The sequence below is a fragment of the Andrographis paniculata genome, unplaced genomic scaffold, assembly GCF_009805555.1.
Source record: "Andrographis paniculata isolate CXL003 unplaced genomic scaffold, ASM980555v1 Contig65END, whole genome shotgun sequence".
Lineage (NCBI taxonomy): Eukaryota > Viridiplantae > Streptophyta > Magnoliopsida > Lamiales > Acanthaceae > Andrographis > Andrographis paniculata.
In genome coordinates, this window is record NW_026137601.1 from 391,384 (window position 1) to 412,789 (window position 21,406).

The window sequence follows — 21,406 nt, forward strand, 5'->3', positions numbered from 1 at the left end:
AAAAACCACATAAATTAAGTATTATTTGTGTATGAATTGATTATGTGTTTTAAAATTAATTCAAATATTAAAAAGAAAAAATGTGTACATTATTTTAAACATCAGTAAAAAGTAAAATTTTTATATTTGATTTATATAATGAATTATTCAATTCATAATCAAATTTTCTCTTTTTTTTTAATATATAAATTCAAATTTTTTATATTGTTGAATGATTTGAATAAAATTAAGCCACCTCCTCATTCTTACTTTTTTCTTCAAAATGATATAGTTTATGAAACACCAACAATTTAAAAATCAAAATATATTTCCATTCAAAAATTTATTTAGTTTTGAAACAAGCGAAAATACCCAATTTATTGATTATTAATTGATGTGCAGCAAAAGACAAGCAAGACAAGCCAAAGCTCGAGGAACAATTAGATTACCTATGTATCAAGGCGGCCCTATGCTGATGGGTCAATTAGTAACGATATGCAACTTCTATTATAGGCAATCTAATATAAATCTATAATACAATATATTTCGATATAATATAGATATTTTTGTAATTTTATTTTATATATATATATATATGTATATTGATCCTATAAAATTACCACCATTATATTTACGCCCATATATCTATAATCACACACGGCCCTTTTTGGTGTCACTAACTAACTAGAGGTTGGTTGGTTTAGATACAATTTTTGGCCATCTGTTATCATATCAACGTCACAAATTTGACCTGCATCTTGGGATAAAATAATAATACACGATGATGACAACTCCAGCTGTTTGGATGCACTTTCTATTAGCTCTTCAATGGTGTTAGGCACCCACATTACAACCCCATGTCTCCTCTTACTCCTATCTTCATCGTCTTCACACCACGGAGGGAACGGGAATACAGTGCACTTCTTCTTATGATGATGCACCATTGTTAATCGATCTGTTACGATTACAACTAAATCAATAAAAAAACATATATATATGATCAAACTATATGTATATATATGTTGAGAAGCTAGCCTGTGACGGTTTGAGAGCAATTTGGAAATTCCGATAGTTGCGCCTTCTTCGCCTCTTCCAGAAGTCTGATCATGTTTCTGTTTCCGCCCATGGTAGCTTCATCCAATGGAGTGTTTCCATATCTGAAATTACAATAAATCATAGTATGTAGGTGTGGCTGTGTGTAAGTCGTTGAATTAAGAAAATGTACCTGTCTTTTGAGAATACACTGGCTCCGGCTTCGACAAGCAGCTTTGCCATGAGATAGAGTCCTTGAGAGGCAGCTACATGCAGTGGGGTTCGATGATCGTAGTCTTGGGAGTTTGGATCGATGCCATTGGCCAAAACTCTCCTCAGGAAATCCGAATCACCTCTTGCCACCACCGTGCACAAGAAGCTACCTGCATTCGCAATCTTCATTACGGCCCCTTGTTGCGAAAGCAATGAAGCAACCCTGTCATGTCCACTCTTGATGGCTTCAAACAACGGTGTGTTGCCAAAATTATCTGACAACATGATAGAAAATTGTATTCTATTAGCCATTGCATTGCAGCAAATGATTGATTATATAAGTCGTGATTAGCAGAGTTGATCATCGGAAATTAGTCACTTACTTACCTTCAGCATTCACATCTACGCCTGCTTTAATAAGGAACACGGTTATATCTTCGTATCCTCTGGATGCAGCAAGATGCTGTGAAAATGCAATTAATAATGTGTTATTATTATGAAAACAAAAAAAAAAAGACACACATGTCCATGTTGCCGGGGATCGGAGCTTAGTACATACCAGAGGCAATCTTCCATCATAATCCTTCTTGTTGGGATCAGCTCCAGATCGAATCATGCTTTTAAGCTGATAAAGATCGCCGTAATATGCTGCATTGTTCACTCGCAGAGCAAGTTCTGCCTCTTGCTTTTCAATATGGAATGTTATGTCTGTCTCCAATTGCTTCACTCGAAGATTAGATTCTTTGCCCTATCGAAAATCAACACACAAATGAAAAACTCCACAAGGTAGGTTGGATATACATGCATGCATACATACATACATACATACCTCCAACAAGTTATTCAAGACTTTACGAGCATCATTGAAATAGATCTCGAGGATATTTGAGAAAGACTGTTTGTCGATACGAAGAAGGCGACATAATTCACAAACACGGACAGTGTAAGGCTGGGGGATGTTGCAGAGAATGGAGATCTCACCGAATAAGGAGTTGACCTCTAGAAGAGTGACATTCTCTTCTGTGCCGTCTGCTCCTATTCCAACCTCCTCCTGCAAAACATACATACATCCATCCACCACTTGTAAACAGGTACGATATGAAAAAGGCCTATTCATAAGTAAGAAAAGCAGAAAAAATGGAATTAAACATGGATTGAGTGAGTGAGTGAGATATCAGACCAGAACACCATGACAGACAAAATAGAGCTGATCAACGACATTCCCCTGTTCCATTATGACTTCTCCCGGGAGGAAGAACTCCTCATGGACCCGGGTTACCTGCAAAGTGATGGTAGGTAGGTATTAAAGCAAAGTTCCTTGTTAACACTTATGATATATATACTCATATTAGTCACATGCTCTTACAATGTGATTGATAAATTCTGCTGAGCAGTCCTTGAAAAGCGGAATATTCTCGACGTATGATCTATAGAGAGTCTGAGATATCTGCAAGAAGTAAAGAGCTCATTTTTCAACTACAAATTATGCATGGGCCTGAGGAACCATCCGAGATTAGCTAAGAACAGAACACAAAGAAGAGTAGTAATATCAGATCGATGTTTTCCATTCTTCAAACATAAGATAACAAGCAAATGAAACAATGAATGAAATAGGCATAGTTCAAATTCTTTGTACACATGGAGATACACGTTCTCGATCTATCAATACTGAATTTTATCAATGTTGTAAGCTACTTAATTACCTTAGCACGGATGGAGATTGGGATATCTTGGAGAACAGCAGCATCAGTGTAGCTGCTTTCGTATTGCAAACGCAAGTGTCCTTTTATTTGATTGCGGAGGTCCCTATCTAGCCCATTTCTATTCATATACTTGATAAGATCCGTCATTTTGTCCCTGTACCTTTCTGTTTTTGATCCTTTCACAATTAATGCAGTCATGTTACCGATCAAATACGCGCCAAGAATCATGTCAAAGGAGACATAAATCATGATGAAGATCATTTCTCTCAGATTGACAGCATGTATATCTCCATAGCCTGTACAACAGTTAATGCAACCAAATATGATCGACAAATCAACTTCAATAAATAAAGAAGCTTGAATTGAAAAGTTAGTTAGGACTGACCTACTGTTGCCATGGTAACAATGGCAAAATATAATGAAGTAGTGTAACGCTGCCATATATCAATTTCTCTGAAATGAGAGTAACTATAGTCTCCCAGCTTTAAACTCCCGATCCATGTATATCCCTCCTTCTCTTCGGGGAGAGTGGTAGCCAAAAAGTAGAATATGCATGCTGCCGTATGCGTACAATAGAGTTCTACCGTAATGAGTTTTACTATTCTTGTAAATAGATAGTTGATTCTAGTGTCCTTTTCCATCCTCTGGAAGAATTCTGTAATTTTACGAACCCGAGTTAGCCTGATCCACAGAAGATACCGGACTTCTTCCTTTTTCCCAACTGCCTAAAGAAGATACACAGTAGCACAAATAATTATAATACACGAATTAGTAAAGAATTCATAGATGACTTTTGCATATTTAGTGAAAGTATACGAACCTTATAGATCAGATCCCAAGGCATACAACCAAGAAGGTCGGGGAAGAAATGAGACTTAAGATACCTTACAAAAATAACAAAGAAAAAAAAATGGTTAGTCCAAAAATAGTGTTCTCATTATACATGCATTGGGATATCTCAATTTGTGAAAATATCTAGCTAACCGGAGACCAATGAGGTTATGGTTGCAAACCATTTTGTAGGAATGGGTGTCTCTGTAGGCCACAAAGAATTGCAGTAAGATGTCGATGAGAAAAGCTACTTGGCCGACGATATCTAAAACAAAGAGGTTCTTTGGCAGTCCTTTGAAGAATCCAAATTCCATTGGAGTAAAGAATGAAGAGTAAATTGCCCATAGCAGTATAAATTTCTCCCATGCCTTGTACCACCTGCATTAGAGAAATTAAAGTTCCTTATCACTCGCAGTAAATTTACTTTAAGAAAAAAATAATAATAATAATCATGACAAAGTTAATATAGTTGTGCAAATAATTATATATTTTCAGTAATCTTTTATTGATTATTTGTTGATACTCGTTAATTACAACTTTAATTAGGTGTACAATATAATCCAAAAAAATTGATTTCTGATTAATGAATAGAAACATGAAAAAAGTACAATGAAATTCAAGAATTATGTTAGGTTCGGCCGGAAATTTACCTAAAATAAATTCAAAATAGGAGTTGCGGATTCCGTCATAAAATAAAATAAAATAAAAAATTTGCTACACCAGAACAGTTAATAATATTTCATGAATGTTTCACTGTCATGGGAACAATTTTGGGTGTGTTTGTTTGGGAGATTGGATTTTGGATTGGGATTTGAATAGTAAAAATTTTGAATTTGAATAGTTGTATGATGTGATATAAATAGGGTTTGATGTGATGTTTTGAATGTAAAATTGATTTTTAGTATAATATAAAAAATGAAAAATAGGTGTTTGATTTGATGTTTTTGGGGGGAAAAAATTGGATGAATAGTGGAAATCCTTCAAAATCCTTCAAACAAACACCCCCAAAGATTACGGAGACATAACATAGTGTGTGAATTGCTATTTATATATGTACATACATATATTTCTCCGACCATTTTATGCTCTTAAGTGGGAATATGGAATAAAGCCAGAAAGTTCAGAAATCATTAACAAATATTCATAACAATATCAGAAATTGGCAAACTATATATAGTAAGAAATCAGTTAGTTCCCCAGATTTGTAGTGCAACATGGAGTATTACTAGAATCTTTATTGCTATTATTCTCTTAAATGTGTAGGCCATGCGGCTTTATGTGATCTATCTTCAAATATATAACAAAAAAAAAAATTATCTTTAACAGAAAATACCTATTGGATCCAGAAACATCATTCTCATTAAAGCAAATAAATAAATAAATTAAATAAATCCTGGCGTAAATCAAGCAACCATGAGTTGTTCTTCCCTACGCAACAAGTTAAACAATGCCGAAAAAACACATAGCTGTACGATATCTAAGGTCCCTTTTGACAAGCTAGCTCTACTTTGCAGCCCAAATTGAATTATTGTTACTAATTATTGTAATTTGTTGTTTACAATAAATTCTGTTGACAACTACTGTCCTAGATTACCAATGATTCTGTCCCACGTCCCTCTCTCTCTCTCTCTCTCTCTCTCTCTCTCTCTCTCTCTCTCAGCCCTCTCTCTCTCTTTCGAGTTTTCCAGAATACTTCCAAACCAAAAAATATATGCAGAAGAAAAAATTCTTTTAGTGACCACGAAATGATTTCCAAAAGCAAGCAAATCCTTCCAAATCAAGAACTGGACAAATTAAAGGAATTTATAAGATCCATCTCCTCCACGACCACGAGTCAGGCTCTTGCTTGCCTATACTTATCCACCCATTTTTAATTAATTAATTAATGTTGCACTACTATACTTGAAAATCAGGTTACGAAAAGGAAAGGTCAAAGTTGAGCCAGCCATCGAAGAATTGAAGGCTCAAGGTGAAGTCATATTAAGTAGTTGTGTTATTTAAACAAAACACCAATAGATTCCTGCCACGCGTCCACCCTAATATCATTGGCGGGAGGGAAACTCGCGTTCGCCTGCTCGGAATTTGGGAAACTTTTTCCGATCGAATGAATCTAATCTAATCGCGAAAGGAAAATCAGAAATCTGTTTTGAACTTCTGATCTGTGTGAGTGTGAGTGTGCAGTGCATATGGATGGAATTTAATTAATTGGTAATTGCGTTGGTGCAGTTGAGTTATGTTATGTGCACCTGTTATCGGGATGGATGAACAAGCCTTGGGAGAGGTCCTTCAAGCCGTCAATGACGCTCTGCCTGCTGTTAAGCCTCCGCTCTGACGAATCGAGCCCCAACTCGTTGGCGATCAAGGCGAATCGGCTGCCTCGAGACGACCGGAGCCTTTCGTGGACGCTCTCCACCAAATAGTCATCCCCATCGTTTGCGCCACCGCGATGATCCACAACTCTCAACGAAGACTTCCTGAAAGACGACGACGACGACATGATGTGATCTCCTCTCTTCTCCTCCCCGAAATGAGAGATTATCGAATCGGAGACTGCATAGCCATGTACATTTAATTGAATGGAACTGATACAATTATCGTATCGTTCCCCCGACGTGGTGGTGGTGTAGTGGAGGGAGGGCAAGTTGAGTTGAGAATGAATTCTGTGAGTGAGTGCAGGCAGAAGTTGGATGCAGTTGGAGAGAGAGAGAGAGAGAGAGAGAGAGAGAAGAGTGCAAATGGTGGGCTGAAGCTGCTGGCTCAATCGTGACGGTATTTATAGACAGACAGACAGACAGCTAATATATCATATATATATATATATATTAATATATACATTAAAATATAAAAAAATTAATATATATCATATTTATTCAACAATTGTCATATTGCTCACTATTTTTATTTTTTTTTTTAAAAGTAGGGGTGTGTTTGTTTGAAGGATTTTGGTGGATTTTCACTGTTTATCCAATTTTTTTCCTCTAAAAATATCAAATCAAACACTTATTTTTCATATTTTATATTATACTAAAAATCAATTTTACATTCAAAACATCACATCAAACCCTATTTATATCACATCATACAACTATTCAAATTCAAAATTTTTACTATTCAAATCCCAACTCAAAATTCAAACCCCCAAACAAACACACCACCTCTAAAACATAATTTCTATAATCTATATCATATTTAAGCTTCTTTTTTTTTTTTTTTTTATCATTTTTAAAACAACAAAAAAAACATTCCAAAATACAACAAACATAGTACGATTTTTACCCTATTTAAATGTGAACATTTGCAATCTAGCTATAAGAATTTACTTCTTCCCTCTCAAACATCATGCAATATTTTTTATTTTTTTTTTGTATATTCCAAACACTTTACAATATTTATAAAATAGAAAATAATTAATTATATTTAATTTCTACCCCACACTTTATCCTCTCACATCATCCAAAATAAATAAATAAAATATTTATTTATTTCTCCATCACATTACTTAATTTCTAAATTATCTTACTTAATACTATCCACCTAAAAATCCGTGCCAAAAGTAAATGTTGCACTTTATTTGGGATTGATTTTTTATTTAAATAGTAGATTGAATGTAATATTTTATGAGATAAAATATTTATATTTTTATAAAAAAAATTATATTAAATCATGAAAGGTAACCAAACTTTTTAAAAAAAAAAAAAAAAACTCATATCTCCTTCTATTTTTTATATTTTTATTTTATACTTTCTACTTTTATATTTTTAGAGATAAGAATAGAATTTTTTATGGTATTATTTATATATAAATAAAATAAAATAAATATTATATATAATATTTCAAAAGTAATAATAATAAATTGAATAATAATATTTATTTTTTTGTAATTTTAGATCGACATTAATATTATTTATTTGTACTATTTGTAATAATAAAATATTACTAATATCTTTCATTAAATATTTTAAAATATTATTTAAACAAAAATTTTAATTAATATTTTATTGCAAATCAATTTCGATCAAACAAAACAAATACAAATCTTATATAATCATGGTGTGATGTGATGAGTTAAGCAATGGCACAAGTGTAAGGTAGTCCTTCTTCACATTAATATTAATATTTATTATAAGGAATGGTTGGGGTTTTTAAATTATTTAATTAAATTACGACAGCCATCACATAGTCAACATTATTAGCAGGATTATTATTACTCTCTTCCTCGTCCAAATCAACTTTCAATTGATCGGACATGAGTTTTAATAAAAGTAAATAATAATTATTACTTTTTTTTATAATAAAAAAAGTATAAAAATATAATAATTTTTTACTTAAAAATAAATAAAATATTTTTCAATGACAAAAAAAAAAAAGAAGTATAAATTTAAATAACGGAGAGAATATTACCATTCAAAGTTAGCACTTATCTGATAAGCTAGTTTTACATGTAGACCAGTTTAATTGCAATTTTGTTCTTACCGTCTGATTCTACGTTTGTCCAATAATTACAACTCTAATGACATCATTGTCAAACAAGATTTTGATAATTAGATATATATATAGATCACTGACCATAATTAATTATGGCAGTCTATTTTATTTTAGATTTAATTAATATATACTGTATTATATTTATTTGTCTATGTTTTTTAAAAAAGATAAATTAAATTTATACCATCTTAATTAAAATATTGCAGAAGTTCAATGTAGTTCACAAATTCACTTGCCGCAAGTTTTATAATTCAAAATTTACAAATAATTTTATTTTTCTTATTTTTTTATATAATTCTTTTTAAAAAAAAATAATTGTTGAAAATTATATTCAGTGCAAGAAAAACAAAAAAAAAAAATTGCTGTGAAAATTTGCTACATCATTGTTTTCCGTCACGTAATCTTTCAATAAATGAACAGGCGGTCATCCAAATAAGCAAATTATACGGTATAATACAATATACTCTCTCCGTCTTAAACATCGTGCAACATTTGTGTTTGGCACTGGAATTTAGACGAGGAGTATTAAGTATGGTAATTTGAAATAATTTGGATATTAAGTGATATGATTGGAGAGAGAAATGATTATTTATTTTTTATTTGAGTGATGTGATGGGATAAAGTGAAGTGTATATTAATATATGTATAAAAATATTATTAATTATTTCTAAATTTATAAATGTTGCAGTGAGTTTGGGACAAACAAAAAAATAAAATGTCGCAGATGTTTGGAACAGATGGAGTAGTATAATTCGCATAGCAAATATTAATACAATATATAACATGTTATAATTTCAGGACAATATATATATATATATATATAACTCAAAGAATACATATCTATATAATTCTAAAGTGGGTTAACCCTAACGGCCCAATTCATTGTAAGGGTTGACTTGAGGATCATATATATTTACAAAAATGATGTAGTATAATAAAATAAAAACAGCCAGCTGTAGCACACCATTCTTTTATTAAAGATTATTCATGCAAATTAATCATCACCACTTTATTAAACGTGTAAGTATTATATTATTTAAATTTTGTTTGTTGCATTTCAATATGTATAGGTTGTATATATATATATAGATTTGAGAGTGTTTCCTACTTGTAGAAAATTTTGGGGAAAAAAAAAAAAAATGAATAAAAAATATTTATTGATGTAATATTTTGTATAAAGTATTTTTTAATATTTTGTTGTATATATATGTACAAATTTTGTATATTTCTATTTGCACTTGAAAAGGTAAATTATGGATCTCTTTTTCTGATAAAAATTAATGATTGTATTTTTCTAAAAGCTTAAGCTTATAGGTGAATATAAAAAGGGTCCAATTGATTGTATATAATTTAATTTAACCTAACAAACAGTTTGCAATTTGATAGTACTATCTCCGTTCCACGCATCGTGTCTGCTACACTGTAAACACGGTATTTTAGGATGAATGTAATTAGTAAATAATTAAGAAAAAATAATTATCCAATAATATAAATAATTAAAAATTAAGACGAAGATAACTAATTAGTTTAATTAAAATTTAACAAAAAATAAAAATAAAAAATTTAAAATAAGATTAAAGTGTGTAATCATTTTCCAAAAAAAGGAAATGACATGATATGCGAGACAGACAGAAACGGCAACCTGGACATGGTATGTAAGACAGAGGGAGTAATATTTTGAAGTTGTGGCAAGCTCAGCAGCAGTGTTGATTAACAATTACAGTTAGTGGTTTTTGCCTCTGCATATTTCCATAACACTTAGCAGATTATTAAACTACAGTAATGCTCTCTCACTTTTTATTTCATCACTAACCCAATTTTATCTTATTTTTATTATTATTATTATTATGTTGAAAGGAATCAATAGCACCAACATCTCTCCCATTTAGGGTTTAGTTAAGTATCTTATAAATTCTATCACACAAATTGTTATCCTTTCAATGGTATAATAGTTTATCAAAGTGCATGGAACTTTAGAGATAGATAAATAAACATTATTTTAATATCTAGTAGCCTCTAATAAATAAATATATTGAGAATTATTTTGAAAAATAAATAAATAAATAAATAAAAGAATTCTTTTCTAGAAGAAGCTGATTTTATAACTAAAGTTGATATGCATTAAGAGAGGGTTTATAAGTCCATCAAATTATGTGGTTGATAAACTAAATAGTAATACATGAAGAGCTTATTAAATAAATGAAATAATAGCACTTTGGAGTTTACATCCAAAAAAAGTTTTCTATATATATAACCAACCACATATCATCTCCCACTGGGGTTTGACAGTTAGGTGTTTAATTGTAAGATGTCCATTACTTTCTTTTTTAAAAAAAAAAATAATAATTAATTAATTATTTATTTATTTATTTATGAGGTTTTGTTTGTTTGTGTCCTGTGTGTGGTTCACATTTTCCTTCATTTTGTCTAATCCCTTTCCCTCCAACTCTTACTTGCCCTTAGTTGATTTATATAACTCAATTAAAAAGACCCACTGTGCTCAATATTGGTCTAAATTTGGAGTTACACACACTAATTCACACTAGTTCAACAATTATAAATTTACGCACACTAGTTCGGTCACTCCACTTCATTTATTATAATAATAAATATTATTATTACAATAAACTAATTTCAACCAAAATAAAATATATTAAACAAATTATTATATCCAATCAATTTTAATCAATTCCAAACAAATTACATTCAAGCTATTTCCACTAATTCCAAACAAATAATATTGATTTCTAATAACAAAAAACCCAACATCCTGTAACAATGTCAATTTTAAATTGTTCTAAATCTTCAGAGATTTTGGCAAAAATTTATACTATTCATTTAAAAACTTTCATCTAAAAAATATTAAATTAAATACAAAAAAGTCACAAGTCCAAACCCTATACTATCTGATTGTTCCGGGAGGATGTTGATTGTGTTGGGATTGAATTAATTAATGTCTAATTATATTCCAAACCCAAAGCAGATTTTGGGGTTTTGTAGGGGGAATATGTCAAAGTTGATTCTCTTTCAACCAAGATCACGCAACCATATGCCCCCAGGCCAAATGGAGTATTTGTTAGCTTGTCAAAACTAATTAATATTATTACCAACCCATTATTTTTCACTTTTTACATTTCAAGTATGTCGAATTTATTGAAATTATGACAAGAACCTTTTTTGTTTTAGTAACAAATTCATCATCAATATTAACACTTTCTAGTACAACCTGAAAGCTCAAGGTGAATCTTCGACATATATATATCAATAAAACCCATATTACTCAACAAAATGATATTATTAAACAATACAAAAAATATAAACACTGATACAATTTCATCAGAAGGAAACATAATTATTCTATCATTGCCACACAATAAAAAAAACAAATAAATTCACTAACAGTAACCTCAATCACTCCAATGACGTATCATGTAAATAATGAATGTTTTTAAAACATAGACATAGTAGGACTAGGATCCAATGCTTGTTTGATGGCATAACCCTAAGGAACAAAACAGCATCTTCACCAATGTTCTATAAATACATATATATATATATATATGTCTGTGTGTGTCTTCCCTCTGCTCACAAATCAATCACAGAGCACAACAATGGCATCACTTGTACAGGCCATCCCTGTTGTAACTAATCAAACTTCATCCCAACAAAAACGCTTCCTCAAACACAAACCCCCAAACAAACAAAATCCCACAATCTACTGTGAGAAAATGACAAAAACACATCCCACCAATGCCACAAATAATTCGTCAATCATAGCACCAGCAGCAACAACAGCAACCACCAGAAAGATCCCAAGTTTCAGTTTCGAAGCATACCTGTCGGAAAAGGCTGATAAGGTGAACAGAGCCTTGGATGAAGCTATCCCACTGCAGAAGCCAATGAAGATTCACCAAGCCATGAGATACTCCCTCCTCGCAGGCGGGAAGCGCGTGCGCCCCATCCTTTGCCTTGCTGCCTGCAGCCTCGTTGGAGGGGATGACGCCACGGCCATGCCCATAGCCTGTGCGGTTGAGATGATCCACACCATGTCTCTCATCCATGATGACCTCCCATGCATGGACAACGATGACCTACGCAGAGGGAGGCCCACAAACCACAAGGTGTTTGGTGAGGATACAGCAGTCCTGGCCGGGGATGCCCTGCTGTCCCTTGCTTTCAATCATGTTGCGGAAAAGACTAAGAATGTGGAGCATTGCAGAGTAGTCAGGGCCATTGCAGAGCTGGCACTGGCAATCGGGTCAGAAGGGCTTGTTGCCGGGCAGATAGTGGACTTGGACAGTGAAGGGGAGAAGATCAGTTTGAACGAACTGGAGTACATCCATGTGCACAAGACTTCGATGCTACTGGAGGCTGCTGCTGTCTGTGGAGGAATCCTTGGTGGAGGGGAGAGCACCGAGGTAGAGTCGCTTAGGAAGTATGCAAGATGCATCGGGCTACTTTTCCAGGTGGTGGATGACATACTTGATGTGACAAAGTCATCAGAGCAATTGGGCAAGACAGCAGGGAAAGACCTGGCAACAGAGAAAGCAACTTACCCGAGGCTTATGGGGCTGGCGAAGGCCAGGGAGTTTGCTGGAGAGCTTGCAAGGAAAGCTGTGGACGAGCTCAGCCACTTCGATGCTTTAAAGGCGGCTCCGCTGTATCATTTGGCAGGTTACTTAGCTACCCGTCAGAATTGATCTAGGGCAAAGTGCTGCGCTGCGCATATATCTCAGATTCATGGCTGAAATTCTCAAGAATTTGTTATATGATCATTTTGGAACAAAAACTGATTATAAACCTGCCCAAAGGAAATTCACTCAAGAGTGGTTGATATTTATCAAAGCATACGGAATTAAGTGTTTTGTACATCAAAATTCCTAAATCAATACTCAAGGGCTGAAACCAGATAATTTTCTAGTTGAAGACACGGGGCATGATCATGTTGCAATAAGATAGCATGGCCAATGACTACATATACATTAAGTTACAACTGGAAGCCAAAGAATGCTACAAATAACTAGCAGATTGCTTAACTTTCTACTTTTGGCCGCCAACCCTCGATAACATCTTCTGGCAAAGCTCGTGTTTTGATGAAAGATTCCATGGAGAATACAGTCTGAGCATCAGGACCACACAATGTTCAAGAAATCAATATAAGGTAGTTGAAACACAAATAATACTGATAACACTCAGAGTAAATAAATGCACGATTGTCTTTAAATGATCTCCAACATGCAATGTAAAGCAATAAATAAAAATGTATGTGCGAGACCTTGTGATGATGCAATTTATTGACCTTACCTGCATGTATGACTTCACATAGGAAAGTGAATCCGGGACAGACCATTTCTTATAGTGCCCCAAACAAATTTCTAGGTGATAGAGCTTGGGTGCGAGGGCCAAATCTGCTGCAGATACTACATTTCCGTTGATGAATGGACCCTGCAAAACAGAGAACCAAAGAAATCACAGTAATTTAGATATTAATAAAAATGAACCTTCATATCATCGTGTTATCATGCCACAGCATCTTCAAAAGGCATTTCACCAAGCATTTTTAATTGTCTAACAAAAACACAAGAACATATAAATGCTTCCCTTATGACCGGTAAGATCAACTAAAAACACAAGAAAACAATTTGGTTTGGAATTGAGGGAGGGAGATAGCAGTTTACGCACCCATTGGTAAGTCCTAACAGTGGGAGAATTTAGTCAATGAGAAATCAAACATATTAAGACTTGGGCACAATAATGGATGAGGGATAGCAGCATATGGAAATATTAGCATTAACATGTTGAATGTCAACTTTGAAAACTTGTCATCACCTGAAGTAGTAGTCCATGAACTTTAGAATATTATTTGAGTAACCGTCCAACTAAACCTCCTATTGTTTTCAAAATTAATCTTCAGAAGACATCCATTTTCCATCTGAAGGTCCTTTCAACTTGGACAGTATATGTGCGAGTGATCATTTCTATTTCATGTGAGATATGTCCCTTTATTTATGGGTCTTGCATCAATCAGGTCAGAATTAAGTGTAGCTACATCAGAAGCACATGGTTCCATAATCTCAAAGCTAATTTACTTAAATAGCACAAATCCATCACAAAGAAATCATTTATTTTTATATGCCCCTTTTCAACTCTGCCGCAAACATTGGAAACTATTTCATGAAGGCAAAATAAATAAATAATTAAATAAAATAAAAGGCCTTTGAAAGAACAAAATTCGAAAGGGTTTTATAATCAACAAAAATAGAACAGATATCTCACATTTAATTCGAGATAACCGTTGAAGACACCAAGCTCATTCAGCAATGCTTGCTCTGTCCCATCATTGGAGTCTTTGCTTTTAAGAAATGCAATAAACGTGGAGAAGATCTTCGAACCACTAATAATGATTAATACAAGTATATGAAGGCTGTTGCCAACAATCAACAATTGACTAAAACTTTTAAGCAAATGGACATAAATCAAATTTTGTGGAAAGGAATTGAGTTTTTACTTGGAAACTGATGTATATACTTCGTTACAACAAGAAATCAAGAAAATACACAGTTTAACATTGAAGCATGAAAAGCTTAATCATACACTGCAGATTTCTCAGGTGGCGTTGCAAGTGGGGGTTCCGGAAACTTTTCTTCCAGCATCTGTGCAATAACATCAGAATCTGCAATCCACTTCTCGTCAAGCTTTATTACAGGAACTTTACCCTCTGGACTAATATCCAAAAACCTAAATATGACAACTGCATAAGTTCAAAAGAAGATAATACTGCATATACTGAATTTTAAGAAATATCGATGAGAACAAGTACGTGGCATTGTTGCAATTATGTTAGACATTACCATTCAGGCTTATTTCTCAAGTCAACAACCTTTAAGTCATATGGAAGGTGTTTTTCCTCCAATGTAAGAAGAATTCTTTGCGAAAAGGGACCTGAAAACAAGATTCAGAAACATTAGAAACAAAGGCTGCCCCAATTACATATATCTAGAGTTGTGCAGGTGGATACTCTTTTACCCACCAGCCTCGGATCCAATTTCAGTTATTCAAATTCAATAGGTATGAAAGTAGTTTTAAATAAAACTAATTTGGAATCAGAACAAACTCAATTTAAGGTTATATAAGTTGGTGGCACCAGTTACTAGTTCAATTCCGAAAGGGACAATTTCAATAATTAATAGATTATTCTTTGTATATCCATTTTGGTATGGAATCAAATTTTTAGCATAACGAATTGATATTCAGAAAGAACTTAAAAAGTAATTGCAGATCAAATTCAGTGACGCTACGAATTTGAGTTCTGAATTCACTTCCAATTTGAAGTTCTATCAAATTTAGAAAAATTCAAATTACCAAGACTCACCAAGTTCATCTTACCCACTCATTAAACTGGGCATCGAAACTTACCTCAGCGCTGTAAAGCACAATTCACTACAAAAGAAAACCTTTGCCTTCCGAATTAACAAATTACTTGCATACTCTTGAGTCTTGACCAATTCACACTAAACACCTCTCTCCATAAAGTAACACATTCTCCGACAACCAAAGGCACCAACAGAAATAGTCATTTTCATCATACTGCAACGAAAGGTTACGAGCTATTCCAATTGCTTCTACAAACAAGGACCTTGAAAAGATAATCACTTACAGTCTCCTAGCCTGCTGGGGACAGTGAGAGACTCTTTCGCGCATACTTCGAGCGGGTCCGATGCTTTGGAGCACATTGTCACGGCCAGCTTTTTTGCCCGGCCTGTTCCGGGGACGGCAATTCGAGTAGCAAAATTCCGCGTACTACGGGGGAGTAGAGAAAGGTGCTTGAAGGTGGCCGAAATAGCCGTTGCCGACGGTGTGATTTTCGCCGTCGCCATTTCTGTGGATTGGAGAGAAGAATTTGCGTGCCTTATCTCAAGGATCTCCTTTCTTCAGCAAATTTGGTGCCACAATTCCATTTATAAGCACTCTGTTCTTAGTTAAACAATTCACCCTAAATATTTTTATTTTTTTAAAAAATAAATTATATAAATATATTAAGACAATATATAATATATTTTATTTATTGTTAACTATATAATTTTTTTAAACAAATATTTTTGTTTTATTCTAATATTGAATTCATTGTGTGCACACTATTAATATTTATTCCATTTAACAGTATTACAAGACAAATATATATTTAAAATTGACTTATTGGATCTAATTTGCAAGATATTATATTTAGAATTTATCCGAAAACATACCCAAAAGTATCGATTGCGGGTTATGAAGTTATCAAACAATAAAAAATAAAAATGCATCGAGAGGTCACCACCAGGTGTGGAGAATAAACTTGTGACGTTAGAGGTGTCGTGATTCGTTACTTGTCTTATCGGGCTTAATTTGCAGGTATTAAGTTCACCCGGAGATTATTTAATCTCGGGGCACTTTCTCCAAACAGGGCGAATTTGCCACAAAATGTCTTTCAACTTGAAAGCAACGCTCTACACACAAACTTAACGCTAATACTTACACTAGCTTTTGTACAGAAGAATATACATATATATATATATATACATATTCAAGGAATAAAAGAAAACAAAATGAATGCAATATTAGCACTTCTGTTGAATAGATTGTGTGTTGAATAGTAGCAAATGTCGATATTCACCTGGGTTGAAAAGCTTAAGCTTGTCAAGTAGGTGGTTCCAGTTGGTCGGATTAATTTCACAACCTGACGATATTTTCTCCCCGGTTTGTTCATCACTGCCTTTCTGCATAGGTGGAAGCATCTTCTCATCAGATTGATCTGTTTGTACATTGAACATGAGTGCTCGCTCTAATGCATCTTTGTGTTCTTTCTCTAATGTCAGTTTCCTGTCGAGTTTCTGCACTTTGGGTGGAGTGATCATTGTATTTCCTCTGCTCCCCAGCAACTCCTTTTCCTTCAAATCCTGCAAACCTCATGCACCCAATTTTTTAAGATACCTCATTCATCTCTCTCTCTCTCTCTACATATATATATATATATATACAGACACACATATACGACCCGTGTGATGTCATATGCCTTGAGTTGAATGCATTAATCAGTTCAAAGTGGTTTCATTGATTCATATATATTCAACCTCGTCTCAATCGGTAGCATCGTCCTTGTTAATGATGTAAATGACCGTCTTACCTAAAAACTTAAGTTGTTAGGGATATGCATCATTTATTTATTTATCTAGAGGCAGGTGTCAACCAACAGTCCCCTAACAATCTAGATTCTAACCATTAATATCCCTAATGTAGAAGAAAAAATACATCAATGTAAGATATAGAGATATTCAATACTGAATCTTAAATTGGTTAAGTTGCCTATGCATCGTGAAGTCATTTGAATCATTTTTTCTATGTTATTTTTACCCTATATCTACATATTACAACAAATAATCGGGTTTTTTCAATTATGTGTGTTACAGAAAGGAACTGACTGTATAATTTATTGATGGATTTTATTGTATTCAGTATATACATGTGTGTACGTATATATCTTCAGATCCACTGTATTATGTTTATTTGATTTAATAAGATGTGAAGTTCACAAATTTTAGGTAATGAATGAAACATTTGCACTTACATGTAAGGCACCTTGCGCCGCAGATTCTATGGAAATAATAGCATGGTCAGATGTAGAATTGCAGGACAGCACAATATGCTCGAATCTTCCGTCCACTGGGATAGCTGTTCTTACTTCCGGAGGGAACCTTCCACATCTGATATTTAACCACAATCAAAATAAAGCTGCTTTAATTTCTATCTGCAATCGACAACAAATTTACTAGTTTCGACACAATTCCTTTATACCTGCAAAATTTCCTCTCAACAATGTGATATATCCGACCAGGTGCATATAATCTTCTTGGATCTCTGAGCTTTCTTTCTTCAGGTACGAATGTATCTCTCAGGCAGACGAGGAACAACAAGCAGGGCAAACTGTAGACAACATTATTTTTAAAGTTAATTGACAATGGAAAAAGACTTAAAAAGGCAGAGATTAGTAACTTTTCCTACAGCTTTCATGTCTTACTAGCTTAGAAACCAACCAGAAAATGGATTTGAAAATGTCTTCCAGCGGGGTGGGTGTTCTCGGCAAAAAATCATCCTGGACAAAACAGCAACTTTCAAACCCATTGTTAGTTCAACATGTTCGGCAAAAGTTAAACATATGAAACTCAACAAGACAGAGGAATGTATTCATAGCCAGAACCTAGTGAATATACAAAATAGAATACAACAATCCGTCATGGCAAATGTCGACCAAGAGAAAAAAAATGTGTTGCTACTAAGAAATGTAAAGCTCCATTCTGCTTCAAATTACTTGAGTAAATATCTATATCTATATTCCTCTTCTCAAATTGAAATGTGAAGAGCCCCGGGGATGCCCTTTGCTTCTTTCCTTCTTCCATTTCTTTTATTAAGAAATTATTTTGCCGATATTCTAATTTTAGCTAATGATGTAACAAAAATTTTGCATTATTACCTCAACAAAATCAAACTACCAAACATAAAACCAAATCCAAAGGCAAACACCACTCACCTGCAGCACGACAGAATGTATGATATCGGCATACTTAACCGCTAGGTTCAATGACATACACCGGGTCGGAGCCACAGCGTAACATCTCAACAAACTCCGTGGAATGCCCCCTAATTGATCCCCATGACTAGCCATGATCAAACTTAACAGAGCTGCAACTCCCGATCCCAACGAATGTCCTGCGAGCACCATCTTGTATTCCTTCCGGTTCTCCTCCCACAACCTCCTCAAAGTGTCCGATTCCGCATTGAAAACCCACATTGCTGATTTCAATAGCCCATGATGAACATACTCTGTTGGAGAAATTGAACAAACAAAATTGATTATAACAGAACATCATGATTTTCTACCGACTTATTTTCAGGTGTCCTTACGCAATATGGTAACAATGGGACAGTAGTTTGTATTTGAATCTCTATATATAGTTACTCAAATTAAAAAATAAGATAAAATAATGTCAACGAAACCAGAGAGAATCTTTCTTTGACGATAATTATAAATTGAAAGGAAACATTATTTCCATGGAATCTGCAAAATGATAAAGAACAGTTACTACGTACCTCCATCAAAAATCTGCATGCCGAGCTTGTTGTCCATGAGCAGTTTGTAATCACTTTCTTTAACCATATTCAAGCCGCGGATTGCTAGCATGATTTCCTTATTGTCGTGGTCGACGTAGATTAAGTATGGAGGAGCGTGGCCGAGGGTTTGCTCGTAGTCGACGCGCTTGACCACCCAGTTAGGATTGAGGCCGTAGCCCCCGACAGGTGCGTATTGTGGGTGGCGGAGATCGGGCTCATACACTGCAAGGATCAGGCGGCAGGCGCGCGGCACAGCTTCGAATTCGTCGGCAGTGGCGATGGGCCAGGCGGCACTGTCGTCGGAGCCCGTGTGGGTGCAGCGCTTCCACGCCCACCGTAAACACCCCAAAACGACGACGGATTCGACTCCACAGGAAAGAAACATTTCATCGAACAGATTGCGCGCACCTTCAGGATTCTTCTTAATTTCCAAAGTAGACAAGGATTAAGAAAAATAATGGAGGATCCAGATGAGCGAAAAATAACAAGAACTTAAACCCAAGAAAATGGAAGATTATTGTCATGCTTGCTTGGCGGCGGGGGTAATTAAGAGCGGGCGGAGAAGAATAGAGGACGGCGCGTGAAATGTTGGAAGAATTGACTGAGTGGTTGGAAAGATCGACGAAATTCTGGAGAACATCTCTGGAAGAAATCAACCGGTCAAATTCCCATTTCCGATGGTAGATTTTTCTTCGGATTTCGAATTTAGGGTGGAAGAAGGTTGTTGACATTTCAGGAAATGCAAAGTGATGATGGTAGTGCTGAGCTGAATTGAATTGAAGAAGGGCGGTGCAGCTAGCGCTTTTATATTTTTATTTTATTTTATTTTCACAAAATTGAAATAGGCCTAAGACATCTACAACCAAGGAGATTTTCTCTATTTTTATAGGATGGGGAAAAAAAATTGTTTCAACCCACTCGATAATTTTGCAGAATTCACCGGTTGGACTCAGCGGGTGCTACAGACCCAGCAGAATACTGTAGCACCCGATTCCAGCAGGGTGCAGTTTTTTTTATTTTAATATAATTATCTATTTATCTATATAATTATCTATATTTTTTTAAATATTATCTATTTATTTATATAGTTATCTATTTTTTTTATATTTATTTAATTTTTAATTTTTTAAATATAGTCAACAAAATAAAAAATTGTATTATATTTTTATATTTTATTTTATATTTTATTTTGTTTTAGAAGTAGAGAAACTTATTTTGAACTACGTCAATGCTTTAATTGAACATAGGGAAGAGTATAGTAACTCTACCTATTAGTTATGTTGTACTAATTGTGTTTAATCCAATAATATTGTTTTTTTAATCTATATTTATATTTTTAATAATATTAATATTTTTAAGCTTTAATTTAAATATACATTAAAATATTTATAAATATAATTTTTCAGTATAATATTTAAATAATTAATTGAAAATATTATTATAACTTAAATGTATAAAAATAATAAAATATTAAAATTTATTTGTAATTTTAAAAATTATGTAAAATAAAATATAAAGAGAATATTTTTTAACTCTGCAAAAATGGAGTGTATGGCTGGAGAAGAGATCCTGCAAAAATAGAGAGTATGGTTGGAGATGGGTTACTGCAGACCTTGCAAAAATGGAAAAATGTATTGTAAATCCTACAAAAATGAAGTTATGGGTTCGAGATAGTCTAAACACGACGGCATCAGATCAACAGCCCCATTTGTAGTCCGCTCCAGCTTGTCCCACAAACTAGTATATATAATATGCATAGAGAAATATACACATTGTGTATACATACATTATGGAGTTTGAAAAAAAAAAAAATAGTTTGAATTTGGTATGAAAATAATGTTTGATGGGATATTTTATGAGATAAAAAAATATATTTTTTTCGAGAAACGAATAATCCAAATAGTAAAATTTGGAGAAACTGGCTTAAAGAAAGTCATATTCTCTCTACATCAAAATTATAGTCTTACTTGTCCCGTAATGTGTAATGTGATAGCGTGGGGAGTGTTTTGTATCGTAAA

General features: G+C 33.7%; 4 protein-coding genes across 8 annotated transcripts; 1 reads left to right on the plus strand and 3 right to left on the minus strand.

The window, feature by feature from the left end:
• Positions 1–572: 572 nt before the first annotated feature.
• Positions 573–6,516, minus strand: LOC127261985 (potassium channel SKOR-like). Of its 3 annotated transcripts, XM_051290436.1 has the most exons (13): positions 6,005–6,515; positions 3,912–4,136; positions 3,748–3,811; positions 3,313–3,652; positions 2,928–3,223; positions 2,591–2,671; positions 2,405–2,503; positions 2,054–2,275; positions 1,784–1,972; positions 1,612–1,687; positions 1,205–1,499; positions 1,015–1,136; positions 573–934 (listed from the first exon to the last, which is right to left on the minus strand). In XM_051290436.1, the coding sequence occupies exons 1-13, from the start codon at positions 6,253–6,255 to the stop codon at positions 660–662; spliced, it is 2,535 nt and encodes an 844-aa protein (XP_051146393.1). In that variant the 5' UTR covers positions 6,256–6,515; the 3' UTR covers positions 573–659. The 3 variants fall into 3 exon arrangements, with proteins under 3 accessions (XP_051146393.1, XP_051146392.1, XP_051146394.1); XM_051290435.1 differs by having other exon boundaries at positions 1,612–1,972; positions 6,005–6,516; XM_051290437.1 differs by lacking the exon at positions 6,005–6,515 and having other exon boundaries at positions 3,941–4,080.
• A 5,322-nt stretch (positions 6,517–11,838) lies between these two features.
• Positions 11,839–12,950, plus strand: LOC127261987 (geranylgeranyl pyrophosphate synthase, chloroplastic/chromoplastic-like). The gene has a single exon (XM_051290441.1). The coding sequence runs from the start codon at positions 11,855–11,857 to the stop codon at positions 12,941–12,943; it is 1,089 nt and encodes a 362-aa protein (XP_051146398.1). The 5' UTR covers positions 11,839–11,854; the 3' UTR covers positions 12,944–12,950.
• Positions 12,951–13,058: 108 nt separating this feature from the next.
• LOC127261988 (probable glutathione S-transferase DHAR2, chloroplastic) lies at positions 13,059–16,172 on the minus strand. Its single transcript, XM_051290442.1, has 6 exons — positions 15,901–16,172; positions 15,095–15,185; positions 14,838–14,981; positions 14,520–14,637; positions 13,548–13,688; positions 13,059–13,362 (listed from the first exon to the last, which is right to left on the minus strand). The coding sequence occupies exons 1-6, from the start codon at positions 16,118–16,120 to the stop codon at positions 13,276–13,278; spliced, it is 801 nt and encodes a 266-aa protein (XP_051146399.1). The 5' UTR covers positions 16,121–16,172; the 3' UTR covers positions 13,059–13,275.
• Positions 16,051–20,173, minus strand: LOC127261986 (uncharacterized). 3 transcript variants are annotated; one of them, XM_051290439.1, is made up of 7 exons: positions 19,368–20,173; positions 18,808–19,100; positions 18,314–18,372; positions 18,075–18,203; positions 17,848–17,983; positions 16,897–17,179; positions 16,051–16,172 (listed from the first exon to the last, which is right to left on the minus strand). In XM_051290439.1, exons 1-7 carry the CDS (start codon positions 19,771–19,773, stop codon positions 16,153–16,155), a joined length of 1,326 nt encoding a protein of 441 aa, XP_051146396.1. In that variant the 5' UTR covers positions 19,774–20,173; the 3' UTR covers positions 16,051–16,152. The 3 variants fall into 3 exon arrangements, with proteins under 3 accessions (XP_051146396.1, XP_051146397.1, XP_051146395.1); XM_051290440.1 differs by having other exon boundaries at positions 16,161–16,212; XM_051290438.1 differs by lacking the exon at positions 16,051–16,172 and having other exon boundaries at positions 16,417–17,179.
• Positions 20,174–21,406: the final 1,233 nt, after the last annotated feature.

What these genes read in the sequence shown, in the direction of transcription:
- LOC127261985 (XM_051290435.1), bottom strand. Translation starts at nt 6,255, where the DNA reads ATGTCGTCGTCGTCGTCTTTCAGGAAGTCTTCGTTGAGAGTTGTGGAT. An exon ending in CTTGGGATCTGATCTATAAG is followed by an intron (nt 3,653 to 3,747) that starts GTTCGTATACTT and finishes TATCTTCTTTAG; the next exon opens with GCAGTTGGGAAAAAGGAAGA. An exon ending in TGTTACCATGGCAACAGTAG is followed by an intron (nt 3,224 to 3,312) that starts GTCAGTCCTAAC and finishes ACTGTTGTACAG; the next exon opens with GCTATGGAGATATACATGCT.
- LOC127261987 (XM_051290441.1), top strand. Translation starts at nt 11,855, where the DNA reads ATGGCATCACTTGTACAGGCCATCCCTGTTGTAACTAATCAAACTTCA.
- LOC127261988 (XM_051290442.1), bottom strand. Translation starts at nt 16,120, where the DNA reads ATGGCGACGGCGAAAATCACACCGTCGGCAACGGCTATTTCGGCCACC. An exon ending in CCCCAGCAGGCTAGGAGACT is followed by an intron (nt 15,186 to 15,900) that starts GTAAGTGATTAT and finishes TCTTGTTTTCAG; the next exon opens with GTCCCTTTTCGCAAAGAATT. An exon ending in TTGAGAAATAAGCCTGAATG is followed by an intron (nt 14,982 to 15,094) that starts GTAATGTCTAAC and finishes TGTCATATTTAG; the next exon opens with GTTTTTGGATATTAGTCCAG.
- LOC127261986 (XM_051290438.1), bottom strand. Translation starts at nt 19,773, where the DNA reads ATGTTTCTTTCCTGTGGAGTCGAATCCGTCGTCGTTTTGGGGTGTTTA. An exon ending in ATTTTCAAATCCATTTTCTG is followed by an intron (nt 18,204 to 18,313) that starts GTTGGTTTCTAA and finishes TGTTGTCTACAG; the next exon opens with TTTGCCCTGCTTGTTGTTCC. An exon ending in GTTGAGAGGAAATTTTGCAG is followed by an intron (nt 17,984 to 18,074) that starts GTATAAAGGAAT and finishes GTTAAATATCAG; the next exon opens with ATGTGGAAGGTTCCCTCCGG.